Source organism: Salmo salar, chromosome ssa21 (genome assembly GCF_905237065.1).
Source record: "Salmo salar chromosome ssa21, Ssal_v3.1, whole genome shotgun sequence".
In the NCBI taxonomy this organism is placed as follows: Eukaryota; Metazoa; Chordata; class Actinopteri; order Salmoniformes; family Salmonidae; genus Salmo; species Salmo salar.
The window spans coordinates 28,194,669-28,209,074 of NC_059462.1; the positions used below are offsets into that span (position 1 = coordinate 28,194,669).

The 14,406-nt window shown below is 45.3% G+C and overlaps 1 protein-coding gene across 1 annotated transcript; it reads left to right on the forward strand.

The window, feature by feature from the left end:
• The first annotated feature begins 2,048 nt into the window (after positions 1-2,048).
• On the forward strand, positions 2,049-10,819 carry cfap91 (cilia and flagella associated protein 91). The gene is made up of 17 exons (XM_014164875.2): positions 2,049-2,286; positions 2,392-2,468; positions 2,839-2,996; positions 4,338-4,421; positions 4,821-4,877; positions 4,975-5,159; positions 5,341-5,518; positions 5,671-5,828; positions 6,996-7,178; positions 7,395-7,528; positions 7,612-7,725; positions 7,848-7,919; positions 8,039-8,185; positions 8,270-8,491; positions 8,646-8,794; positions 10,160-10,251; positions 10,462-10,819. The coding sequence occupies exons 1-17, from the start codon at positions 2,199-2,201 to the stop codon at positions 10,704-10,706; spliced, it is 2,343 nt and encodes a 780-aa protein (XP_014020350.1). The 5' UTR covers positions 2,049-2,198; the 3' UTR covers positions 10,707-10,819.
• The last annotated feature ends 3,587 nt before the right edge of the window (positions 10,820-14,406 follow it).

Genomic DNA, 14,406 nt, shown 5'->3' on the forward strand with positions numbered 1-14,406 from the left:
TAAATGGAACGGTATCAAGCACATTGAGCATATGGAAACCACATGTTAGACTCCGTTCCATAGATTCCATTCCAGCCATTACAATGAGCCTGTCCTCCGATAGCTCCTCCTACAGCTTCCTCTGATTGACTCATGGCACACACATACACACACACACACACACACACACACACACACACACACACACACACACACACACACACACACACACACGTCATTCACTCACATCAACTGTTTGTCTGGTTGGTGTGTGTCCATGTGATTACAGAGATGACTCTCCTGACCTTGTGGTTTGATTTATGATGTTAATGTTGTGGCTGAACTGTTGTAATTTGGCCTGTGGAAATGTTTCTGTTGTAGACCGCACACATACCCACCAACACGTCAGACCATTACTATATAGTCCTAAGCCCTTTCCTTGGCTGTACATTTTGGTGTCGTTTGATCCTCTATGCATACAGGCAATGATCAACATAACCAGATGAAGATAATAATTTAATTAGAGTAAACTTGGCTTTCATTTTTGTTCTTGCTGACCACTTTTCAAACCAATGTCTTAGAATCAGCAGGTTTCAAACATCATGTTTCATATGTATTGACGCTCAGTTCTCTTTTAGGGTTTCAAGTCTGTGTTGAGACTGGTCCTGTATAGATCAGTCTGGACCTAACAGTGCTGTCAACACATTCTCATTCACGATGACCACTGCTCGCATTCATTTGGGTACATGTGTGCATGCGTTTGTGTGTGTGTGTGTGTGTGTGTGTGTGTGTGTGTGTGTGTGTGTGTGTGTGTGTGTGTGTGTGTGTGTGTGTGTGTGTGTGTGTGTGTGTGTGTGTGTGGATGCTCTCTGCTCTTCTCTGATAGAGCTTGGCAGTTTCCTGTCAGTTAGGCAGAGTCACAGTCCATTCCCAGAACTGACACAGTGCCTTGAGTGGAGTCTGCCGTGACAATCACAAAAGCCATAGTGACAATACAACTGCATGGACATGGGGAGAGTCCCCAAGGAGCTAACATAAACGGTGGCCTGAAATCAGCTATGACAAGCACCTATAACTTCTGAAAAAAAAATAAGACGCAGCAAACTGTCAAAATGATGACTTCCGACCGCGGCCTTGTGGACAGACTATGCCAATTCTACCCTGATGTCCCTGATTGCGATCACCGCTATATGTTGTCATTTACAGTAATTGCATAGCATTTGTTGGTAAAGTGTTAGTGGAAAAATGTGTGTGTGTGTGTGTGTCGGCTTGTATTACTATCCTCGTACCAGAAATTCCCAAAAGTCCCCACAAGGATAGTAAAACATTGAAAATGTTCCTTCGTGGGGACATTTCCCACACCCCCACAAGCTGTTTTAAGCTTAGGGGTTAGGTTTAGGCTTAGGGTTAGAATTAGGGTAAGAGCTGTAAGTAGAAATCAATTTTAGGTCCCCAGAAGTATAGTAGATGTATAGTAGATGTAGTATAGTATAGTAGTATGGTGTGTGTGTGTCTGTGTCTGTGTCTTTGTGCGGGTGGGTGAGTAGGTGGTTGTGTGTGTTGTTCTTTTCAAACACATGATCCACAAAGGCCATATGTGGTGTTGCATAGATGCATAAACCCTAATTAGTCATGTTTTCCATTTGGTTGCCACTCTGCCTCCTTTTTCTTTGCACTGACAGCTTTTCTTTCCTGATTACTTTAGCCAAACTGTGGGAAAGACAAAGGCATCACTGACCCATATACATCAGTCCAGAACTGTTGCTTTATGGAAAGGAAAATATCAAGATAGGTTGTTTCATTTGTTTCTTTTGGTAATAATATGTCTTCAAGTATGGAATTCTTCTATCATGTAGGCTTCTTCTGACATCAGATATAAAGGAATGAAAGTTAGAAGAGAAGCCTATTCAATAATATAATATAATTTTTTTTTAAATATACAATTCCCCCGCATCTGATTTTAAATTAAGATGATTAACCAAGAGTGATGAAATGGTGGCCAAAACACAAGCCTGCAATTATGTGAAATACTGCCCCCAAGCTGGCAAAAATGATCAGCGTCTCGAGGAAGGGCAGTTTACAATCTCCATGGTTACGATGTGGCCCAGCTCTTGAAGTTTGACAGCTGACTACAGTAGCTAGCTACCTTGCTTGATAGCTTTCTATCTATCCTCTTGCTATTTATTTTTTAGATGAAGTGGTTTTAAACCGGTGCAAAAATGAGTTTATCAGTAACTCGAACATTTAATAAGCAAAATGAAACCAACAAAGGTTTTACACAACAGCGGGTACACGACTATCTATATGGTGAGTTAGCTAACGTTAGCTAGGTAAGTTAGCTTGTTTGCAATAATTATCTAGACAGTTTGCAGCCGAACATGAACTGTTTTTGTTGTGGATGTTGCATTACAGACCCCGTATATACTGTGTCCGGTGAAATGGACCATGCAAGGGCCAGCTTCAAGGCACATGCATCCGTGGACCGGGTGGTAAGTTAATCAACGTTAGCTAGCTAGCATAGCAACCTCGACCTAAACCCTTACTTTCAAATGACCTTTCATGTGATTACAGATTCACAATCAATGCTTATCTCTCTCTTAATTTGTCAGTAATGGCACATGTGTCCATGACTCTAATACAATACCTAATAGGACTTTTCCTGACCTCCGGTTCCCATGACAGTTTTTCATATCATGCATAACTGCAAGGATTTATTTTGAGAAGAAATTCAATTCACACCTGGTGAAATAATGTTAATATTATTAACCCAATAATCTGACAGTAACCCTGTAACCCAAATACGGTCACCGTAACAGCCTTAACCCTGTGAAAGACCTCTCTCCATGTCCCCCTGCTTAGAGGAAGGTTCCAGAGTATGGGTCCATGTTCAGTCACCTACCTCACCACCCTCGTTACGCCTTGCGTCTGGACACCACTGACCCTGTGCCCACTTTTATTGACCGCCGCTGGCGAGGGTACACAGAGCAGCGCAGAGAGGCAGTTCAGCAGCTGGCAAGGTAACACACACACAGACACACACATGCTATCCCTACAGAGGAGAAATACTGAAGTAGATAGATTCAAGTTAAATTCATACACTATATATACAAATGTATGTGGACACCACTTCATATTAGTGGATTTGGCTATTTCAGCCACACCCGTTGCTGACAGGTGTATAAAATTGAGCACACCGCCATGCAATCTCCATAGACAAACATTGGCAGTAGAATGGCCTTACTGAAGAGCTCAGTGACTTTTAACGTGGCACCGTCATAGGATGCCACCTTTCCAAAAAGTCTGTTCGTGAAATTTCTGCCCTGCTAGAGCTGCCCCGGTCAACTGTAAGTGTTGTTATTGTGAATTGTAAACGTGTAGGAACAACAACAGCTCAGCCGCGAAGTGGTAGGTCACATAAACTCACAGAACGGGACTGCCGAGTGCTGAAGCGCGTAGCGCATAAAAAACACCTCGGCTGCAAAAATCACTACCGAGTTCCAAACTGCCTCTGGAAGCAACGTCAGCACAATAACTGTTCGTCAGGAGCTTCATGAAATAGGTTTCCATGGCCGAGCAGCCGCACACAAGCCTAAGCTCACCATACACAATGCCAAGCATCAGCTGGAGTGGTGTAAATCTTTCTGCCATTGGACTATGGAGCAGTAGAAACACATTCTCTGGAGTGATGAATCACGCTTCACCATCTGGCAGTCCAACAGACGAATCTGGGTTTGGCGGATGCCAGGAGAACGCTACCTGCCCCAATGCATAGTGGCAACTGTAAAGTTTGGTGGAGGACTAATAATGGTTGCGGGCTGTTTTTCATGGTTCGGGCTAGGCCCCTTAGTTCCAGTGAAGGGGAACCTTAACACTGCAGCATACAATGACATTCTAGACAATTCTGTGCTTCCAATTTGGTGGCAACAGTTTGGGGAAGGCCCTTTCCTGTTTCAGCATGATAATGCCCCCGTGCAAAAAGCGTGGTCCATACAGAAATGGTTTGTCGAGATCGGTGTGGAAGAACTTGACTGGCCTGCACAGAGCTCTGACCTCAACCCCATCGAACACCTTTGGGATGAATTGGAATGCCGACTGCGAGCCAGGCCTAATCGCCCAACATCAGTACCCAACCTCACCAATGCTCTTGTGGCTGAATGAAAGCAAGTCACTGCAGCAATGTTCCAACAACTGTTATAGCAGCAAAGAAGGGGTCAACTCCATATTAATGCCCATGATTTTTGAATGAGATGTTTAAGAGCAGGTGTCCACATACTTTTGGTAATGTACTGTATTTCATATACTTTATTTACTTGATTATTAAGGCATATGTTTGTCTTTTTGTTTTTTCCCATTGTTAGGGTCATTCCTGGTGCTCAGTTTCAGGTCAGAGGGCGCAAAGACAGCAGCGTTTCAGGCATTGATCGTTGGAAGTTTTTCAAGTGGTGAGAGAGAGCACATACCCGTAATGTGGCAGCAGGACATTGTGGGATCAAGTGTTAAAGAATGAATGGTGTCAGAGAGGACACCAGGGCCTGAAGGAAGACTCAGGCATCAAGTCATGACAGCATCAGAGGTCATTTGTATCATGAGAGTGAAATCACACAACCGTCATTATCCTCACTGTAGCACCAGCGGCATGGTCACTGGATAGAATGTCAGCAGACTAATGTGTTACCATTCTCTGTAAAAAAAATAGAACCAATTAAAACCAGTAATTATGATTTTTGTATCAGTTCAGATGGATTTGACTCTGAGTGTGTAGTGTTGAAGCCTTATCCCTTAATAAAGTAAAACATTGATTGTTTCTGATTATGTTTTTTGTATTCCTTTTCCTCCCTCAGCCCCCTGATCCCCTTTGCACAGCAGGTTCCCCCCGATGTGGTCTTTGCATTGCCCAAGTAAGTCATGCTGCCAAAGTCCCCTGAAAAATGCTGTAAACATATTAGGAACCCCTCTCTTCTCTATCACTCTCTCTCCCTTCCTCCCTCCACTCAGAGCTAACCCATACTCTACAGTGGAGGGGGGTAATGAGCAGCTGCCCACTCCATTCCAGCGCACCATGGGAGTGCAGACTGACTACAGGGACAGTGAGGCCCAGACGGACCCCTACACCCCCGAATACGTGGTACGGCCCGGGACAACCCCCCCAGAGCTGCTGACACTGGCCACACTGACATGGGGTACATACGAGCTTCAGAGACCCTACCGCTTCACCTCCTGTTGCACCTCTACAATACTTATACTGCAGGACAGGCCATTTTGACCCATCCTCACACATGTTCCAACACTACACAACTCCCTTCACCCTACCCTCATCACCTTGACTCCTCTGACCCTATCTCTCTCCCTCTACCCCCACAGGTCGTGGTCTTCCAGCGGGACTGGCGGAGGTGGAGATGATTGAGCGAACCAGGGTGAAGCGGGCGTGGGAGGCCACCCTGCCCCCCATGGACGACCTGAGTCAACTGGACAAGAGGAAGAGGATGATGGATGAGATGGAAAGGAAGGAGTGGGCCTTCAGGGAGGACGAGATCCAGAAGTGAGTGAGCGAGAGAATAAAGGAAGGAATGCACCACACAAGCAGCTTCAACTACTCTACCATCTTTTTTTATTATTTCCCTCCTGCCCTTGTCCACCCATCCTTGCTCTCCCTCCCCTTGCCCCACTGTCATTCTCCCCCCTCTACCCCAGGCTGCAGGAGGCTCGCCTGGCCCTGCTGATGGGTCTACTGAGGCAGAGGGAGGAGGTTCAGCAAGAGGCCACGGTGGACAGGCTGGACCTCAAGTACTCCCAGCACCAGAGAGACAAGGAGAGCAAGCTGAGCAAGATACGCAATGACTACATCATCTGTAAGACAATGGGTGTTTCTCAATATGCATTCTACCGTGCTCCACACTCTCATGATCCTAGTGCATTCTCCGACGACTTTCTTTTGAATACGTTCTTATGGGGATGAGAGTGTAGAGAATGTATAAAACATTACATTTGAGGAGCACACGCACTCCCCCTACTGTATTAACTCACGCTGCACCTCCCCATTCACTGAACCTTCTTCCAACCACGACAATGGCAACAATAGACAAAACAAGATATACACAAAGCAAATGTTTCACTTCATAATTATCAGCTAGATATGTACATCGTCATAATCTAGCTAGCCAGCTAGTTAAACAGGCAAAAAAAAAACTAAAACAAATGTTATTAGCCAGCTAGCTATCCAGTTAGCCCTATTGACTTAATATGGATTTGGGACTTACTCATTCACTTAACCGTCTTCCAGCTAGGACAATGGCAATGGAGACAAAACAAGATATACTCAAAGAGTAGTAGCTAGCCAGTTAGCCCTATTGACTTATTATGGGCTTGCGATCTACGGTACGTAGGCAGGTAAACATGCCAAAATTAACACAGCATGTATTTATTAACATATCAAGATAAAATATTGTAGTCAGGCAACATATGAGATGTGAATAGGCAACATTTCATTCTGAAGTTGAAGTGTATTTTCTTTCGCTTCAGCTCAAATAATGGCTACCAGTAATTTCAATACATTTTGCGTAATTTTTTAGGTGGTTGTGTCATATTTCTTTGTATACTTTCCTTTGAAGCCTGCATCGTTGCATGCTTAAAAATATGTACAAACGGAGTACGCATTCGACAAGTGCCCTCCCTGCTCCGTTTAGCATACGTTGATTTGGACTCATACTCCAACCCTCCCTTGGTCCAATTTGTGTGCCCGTAGGACGGTAGAATGCATTTTGAGGAACACCCAACGTCTGACTTTTATCTAAGGCAATGATGCATAGAAATTCTGCGTATTTACATTTTGTATGCCATAAATCACTGTGATATACTCTGATAAGTGTTCAAACGCCTCTAACCTTCCCTTTAACTTTGATTTAATATGATGAGAACAGTAGGGCTTAAAGATGAACTGTCTCACTATCGTTCTCCTTCTATTCCACTCTTTCTCCCTCTCTCCTTCCCCCTTTCTCTCTCTCTTTTCCCTCCCTCAGCAATGAGGAAGCTGACGGCGAAAAGAAAGAATGTGGAGGGAAAGCTAAAGCGCCGTGACATCATCAAGGACTACTCCAACTACTCATCTCAGACGTACGCCCCTCTGTCCCGCATCGGCCTGTTCCCTGACCGCCACTCCCAGCGCAACATGGTCAAGAGCCGCTACCTTGATACCTACGAAGGTTTGAGTGTGCTGATCTAGGATCAGTTTGATATTTCAAGATCATTATGAATAAGATTACATGGACATGGGGGACCTGATCTTAGGTCAGCACTCCTACTCTGAGAAAAATGAATACAGGCCCTGAATCTCAAAGTGATGGTGTTTTAATAATGCCAGATCATCGAAATTGCAAAGGTAGAAGGTAGTGAGCTCTCTTCCTATCTGTCAATCACAGGTTTGCTGGAGCTGGAGGCGGGACTTCCAGTCTCAGTGACAGAGCCATGTATCAAAGCCCCCGTACCCAAAGTCAGCAAGGGCTTCGTCAAACGCTCTGCACGCAGAGAGATAGAGCTCATGAAGACACACCAGGTCACAAACACAAACACACACAAACACACACACACACACACTCAAAAGATGTATAACACTCTTTTTGTCCCTCTATCTATCAGGCTCTGAAGGAGGAGAAGACTCGTGTGGAGGAGAAGAAGACCCTGCGCTTCCTCTTTAAGACAGAGAAATCTGTTCCTCGACCACAGACTCCCGTGGTGGACGAGCCCCCTGAGGTACAGTACAGTCTGTCTCAACACACCGTCTGGAGATGAACACTATCCCCCCTCACTCACTATGTGGTCTGTAGCACATCTCTTCATTCTCTCTTCACCCTGTCATTCCGGTGTTTTTCCAGGGGGACGAGGACAGAGAGCTGGCTGTCATCTACTTGCAGAAGCTGCTGAGGGGAAGAAGCATTCAGAACCAGGTGTGTTTTTATGAAGAGAATGATAAGCTCTATGATAAACCAACCTTTCTCTGTGTGTGTCTGATGTTATGGGATGCCATCTCTGTGCGCTGCTATCTATCTGTACGTGTGTGTGTCAGATGTTTGAGGGGAAGGAGAAGCGTCTAGAGCTGATCCAGGAGTTGAGAACCACTCATGCCCTGCAGAGAGAGGTGCAGGAGCTCCAGAGAGCAGACACACAGCTCACACTGGCTCTGCAGAGACAGCGAGAACAACACACACACAAGGTGAGAGAGAAAACACACAGATACAGACAGGTACAGACACCTCTTTTCTCCCCCATCCCTCACTCTCCCATCTTCCTGTCCCAGGCATCCTTGGTGGAGGGGTACCAGGCAGGTGTGGCAGGGGCGGAGCTTGTGGACATGCTGGACTTCCTATCGAAGGAGCTGATTCGCCTACAGGAGGAACGCAGGATCCATGCTTTCACCTTATTGGCCGAGAGAGACAGGCGCCTCCGAGAGGCCGAGGAGAGTGGACGGAGACAGATGGAAGAGAGGAGACGTAGAGAGGAGGATGAGATCTTCAAACAGGTGTGTGTGTGTGTGTGTGTGTGTGTGTGTGTGTGTGTGTGTGTGTGTGTGTGTGTGTGTGTGTGCGTGTGCGTGTGTGTGTATGTGTCTGCCTGCATGCGCACGCCCGTGTGTGTGTCGTGTTTGTGTGTGTAATGCCTGTACTGTCCTGTAGGTGATGAGGGTTCATCAGGAGACAGTAGATCTGTACCTGGAGGACATCATCCTGGGGACTCTGGACCAGACAGCAGACCAACAGGCCAGACAGGAGATACGCAGAGTGGCAGAGAACGTCAACAACATCGCCTACGCCATGGAGGAGACGTACGACACACACACACACACACACACACACACACACCAGGGTTTCCGTTAGTCGGTAATAGCTGGCTTTTGGCCTATAAAAACATAGAAAAGCTGATAACTAAAATTGGCGCTAGCCAATTGTCCAGAAGAATAATAAAAAATACCATTGTGATATAATGCTTTTTAGCCTATTCAATGATGGAAATACCAGTCAATGTAAATACATTTGACTGGTCATACTTATCGGTCTATAGGTCAATTTGCATAATTTAGTGGAATTAAATTGGCGTGTGTAGGCTACAGTATATTTGCTGTGTATCTTATTTATCACACGAATACAGCGTACAGATACAGAGCCTTTGAGCGGAAAATCTGTCAGACAGCGTGAGAGCTGCTGTGTCAGCATCTCAAATGGCAACGGAAGGCAAGCTTCATCAGCGCTTCACACACCACCTTGCAGTGAGCTATGCATTTTGGAAACATATACTTCATTGTTTGAAACCTGAACATTTTAATAAATATTATTAAGCATGTCTTACCTTGCTTCAAAGTAGCCTGTTAGATCTCCTCTCTTTCTACATTTCTAACGGATATTTTCATCTCTGTCACATGAAACAACTCTCATGTAAGGTGCTCTTTAGACAACAGTGTTTTCCAGCTAATTGCATTATGGAATGAACATTTGCACGTAGCCTACTGCCTTGTGCACATCGCTTATAATGTGAAGAAATAATAGTTTATCAACATTTTAAGCTAAACATTCTGATCTGTTGCACAGGCTCATTGCTTTTTATTGTCCCATAGTCTGTTTGAATAGGCTATTTCTTTCTCGACAAGCTGACCAATAGAATATGTAAACCTTTCTACTCTGGGGATAGTAGATTGACAGGCTGGCGATGTTGCTGTTGGTTACTGGTCTTGTTGTTTGAGGAAAAGTAAATGTGGACAGTTATTCTAACATCCTCAAAGTGCACATCAGAATTCAGTAAAAAGGACCGCATATCGTTGTATCCTCAACTTGCATGTTCTGTTAATATGAATTGCTATAATCTAAATGTGATTTCTGTCATCCTGAGTGCTGTGGGTGGACACCCTAATCAGGTTATGCACCCACTGCATATTGGTCCGGCAGATTTCTCAATTGTCCGGCGCCACATTTTCCTAACTGAAACCCTGCCACACACGCCATCTACCATACCATCCATACACACTGTATCTTTGTATTGCACATTGTAAAAGCTGTCCCTGTGTGTGTGTGTGTGTGTGTGTGTGTGTGTGTGTGTGTGTGTGTGTGTGTGTGTGTGTGTGTGTGTGTGTGTGTGTGTGTGTGTGTGTGTGTGTGTGTGTGTGTGTGTGTGTGTGTGTGTGTGTGTGTGTGTGTAGTCGGAGCAGCCTGCAGTCAGAAGAGATCGTAGCAGAGCTGGTGTACAGCTTCCTGATCCCTGAGGTGCAGAAGATCAACGTCAGAGACAGAGGTAGGCCGTTTATTCCCAAAGCACCCAGTACCATCACATGATGATAATACATGATAGCGTAGTAACACAATAATAATTACATAATAATACTTTAGTCTCTTCTGTCTTTCTCTCTATCTCTTCATCCACCTTCCTCTCTGTCTCTCCTTCCTTTCCTCTCTCTCCCTCCCCTTCTCTCTCTCTCTCTCTCCCTCCCCTTCCTTCCTCCAGTGCGTCAGAGCCAGCGCAGGCACCTCCAGGCGGCTCACCAGATCATCCACGGGGGTGAAGAGAGCTCCGTGGCCCCTCCTCCTGGCTCCCCTGGTGCCCAGCGCCCCCCCTCGCCCTCAGACAGGGCTTCCAGCCAGCTCCTGGAGGAGATGCTAACCCATGTGGAGCAGGAGCTGGAGGGAGCAGGCAGGGGAGAGGAGGAGCGTAGGGAGGCGGGAGAGGCACAGCAGAAAAGAACCAGCTGAGAATAGATTAATTTCTCAACAGTAGAGAAAACACTTAGTGTTTCTTCAAGCAATGCATTTCCAAAGAATGCAGTGTCATGCTTTTGCTAAAATAAAACTGAGATTGTATTTCATTATCATTGTGTTTGGCTTGTTCTTACGTGCTGTGCTTGATAAAGTGAGTTGATAAGAATTTTGAAAAAGCTGAGTCTAAGATATTTTTTCATGGGTCATTGGGTCAGAAGTTGACTAGATCAAATATATGTATTGTATGGGTCATGTTACTAAAGGCTCTTACTACAGGCTACTGTGTACAAAACATGTCGTCCCATGAATATAGTGTGGGGGAGGCTGTCGTTGTCACTAGTTACCACAGCCACAAAGTCATAAACCTCACCTAGTTCTACAATTTATCTTCTTAAAATGTGAAACCTAAACCTAACCTTACCCTTAAGCTTATGCCTAACCGTAAATCAAGACCAAAAACTGGAACCGTTTAACTCAGTTTTGTTTGTAGCCACATCTTGTTTGGACAGCATTGTGTCAAGTCACTTTGGTTCACACTGACCATGGCTTGTGCAAAAAGTAGCCCATCCCTTTTTCCAACTGATCTGTCGATAGCGCCTGCTAAATTCAGGGCATCAATGTTGAGAAAAGTAGCAAACATTTTGTAGTTCTTGATGGCTAAAGTTTGGTAGAAAGGACTATCAACACATACTGAGCAGCTCAAGTTATAGACAGAAGCATGCTGCATGGCAGACCAATCCAAACTCTCGACATGTCCAGCCCATCCATTATCTCAGCCAATCATGGCTAGAGGGAAGGTTACATTTACCTCATTTAGCAGACGCTCTTATCCAGAGCGACTTACAAATTGGTGCATTCACCTTATGATATCCAGTGGAACAACCACTTTACAATAGTACATCTATATCTTTTTTGGGGGGGAGGGTGGGGGGAGTTAGAAGGATTACTTAATCCTATCCCAGGTATTCCTTAAAGAGGTGGGGTTTCAGGTGTCTCCGGAAGGTGGTGATTGACTCCGCTGTCCTGGCGTCGTGAGGGAGCTTGTTCCACCATTGGAGTGCCAGAGCAGCGAACAGTTTTGACTGGACTGAGCGGGAACTGTGCTTCCGCAGAGGGAGGGAGGCGAGCAGGCCAGAGGTGGATGAACGCAGTTTCCTTCTTTGGGTGTAGGGACTGATCAGAGACTGAAGGTACGGAGGTGCCGTTCCCCTCACAGCTCCGTAGGCAAGCACCATGGTCTTGTAGCAGATGCGAGCTTCAACTGGAAGCCAGTGGAGTGTGCGGAGGAGCGGGGTGACGTGAGAGAACTTGGGAAGGTTGAACACCAGACGGGCTGCGGCGTTCTGGATGAGTTGTAGGGGTTTGATGGCACAGGCAGGGAGCCCCGCCAACAGCGAGTTGCAGTAATCCAGACGGGAGATGACATGTGCCTGGATTAGGACCTGCACCGCTTTCTGTGTGAGGCAGGGTCGTACTCTGCGAATGTTGTAGAGCATGAACTTACAGGATCAGGTCACCACCTTGATGTTAGCAGAGAATGACTAGGTGTTGTCCAGGGTCACGCCAAGGCTCTTAGCACTCTGGGAGGAGGACACAATGGAGTTGTCAACCGTGATGGCGAGATCATGGAACGGGCAGTCCTTCCCCGGGAGGAAGAGCAGCTCCGTCTTGCCGAGGTTCAGCTTGAGGTGGTGATCCGTCATCCACACTGATATGTCTTCCAGACATGCAGAGATGCGATTTGCCACCTGGTTATCAGAAGGGGGAAAGGAGAAGATGAATTGTGTGTCGTCTGCGTAGCAATGATAGGAGAGACCATGTGAGGATATGACAGAGCCAAGTGACTTGGCGTATAGCGAGAATAGGAGAGGGCCTAGAACTGAGCCCTGGGGGAGACCAGTGGTGAGAGCACGTGGTGCGGAAACGGATTCTCGCCATGCCACCTGGTAGGAGCGACCTGTCAGGTAGGACGCAATCCAAGAGTGAGCCGCGCCGGAGATGCCCAACTCAGAGAGGGTGGAGAGGAGGATCTGATGGTTCACAGTATCAAAGGCAGCAGATAGGTCTAGAAGGATGAGAGCAGAGGAGAGAGAGTTAGCTTTAGCAGTGCGGAGAGCCTCCGTGACACAGAGAAGAGCAGTCTCAGTTGAATGACCAGTCTTGAAACCTGACTGATTTGGATCAAGAAGGTCATTCTGAGAGAGATAGCAAGAGAGCTGGCCAAGGACAGCACACTCAAGGTTCCTTCTTTATCTGTGGCTAAACCAGCTAGACTCATAATTTAACAATTTTATCCTTATTTAAGTATAGAATACAAGTTTGTTATTAAGGCACATGAAAGTTCACATGTTCCAGAAGGCATTTCTGCCAAAAAACACATTTTGATCAAATAAAAATAAATGTTTATGCTCATCCTCATTTGTGTTGCTGCTGGCAACGAAATGGTTCCAATTGTTTTTCCCATTGGGGATTTTAGAAACTCTTAAAATAAGAGCTGTGTTTCATGTAGGCTTACCCTGGTATGACATTTCAATAACTGTGTAGGACAAGGTGACTTTTATTGATTGGAACCATTTCCCTATTTGACTGCTAAGTTTTATGGGTATTATGATTCATACTGTGGTACTCTATAGCTACGTTTTGATGTATGGGTTGTCAGGGATTGGTACAAAATCTTGTTTTGCCATCCCCATTTCCATGATGAGTGCTGGCTTGCTAGCTGTGTCGGGGTGCCTGACTCTGTTCGCTGAGGCAACGAGCCGGGCGAATGGCAGCGTTGCACGGCATTGGCTGTATTGTACCAGTGGCGAATTTAATTTGGGATCGGTGGTTTTATTCTTTCAAGTAAAAACTAAAAGAATTTAGTGGCTACAGCCCTACAATAGATAAAAACATAGTTAAATACCAGTGAAAATATCCAATCTGTCTTTCTGTGCAGCTGGCTAGTGTGGTAGCATTTTCCAGTCATCTGGTGATTCTCAGTAACTATACTGTTCTTTTGAAGTAGAAAGAATAATCAATATAAGTTTAAATATTAGACATGTGTAAGCAGAATGAAGGCTGAAGCCCATGTGAGTGTACAAAGCTAGATCAACATCGAATTTGTCACGTCCTGACCATAGATAGAGAGCTCTTATTTTCTATGGTAGAGTAGGTCAGGGCGTGACTGGGGGGTTTATCTAGTTTATTTATTTCTATGTTGGGTTCTAGTTTCTTTTTTCTATGTTGCGGTTTTTGTATGATTCCCAATTAGAGGCAGCTGGTCATCATTGTCTCTAATTGGGGATCATATTTAAGTAGTTGTTTTTCCCACCTGTGTTTGTGGGATATTATTTTGAGTTAGTGCATGCAGCACCTCTTTAGTCACATTTTGTTTATTCTTTATTGTTTTGTATTTTGGCTAAGTTTCACATATTAATAAAGATGTGGAATGATACGCTGCGCCTTGGTCCTTCTCTACACACAAACGTGACAGAATTGACCATTGGACATGTAAAAAACAGAACGTAAGCAGAATCTGTGTAGATGAGGCAAGGTAAACTAACAAGATTGACTGGTCTGGGCCATATCTAATCTTGTGAAGGCTACTGGACACGCACATGAGTAATCAAACATTGATAACCTCAGCCTGAACTTATAAAGACCTTTGGACAGGAACATTAGCTAAGGGGTATGCATGTCATGCCACCAATAG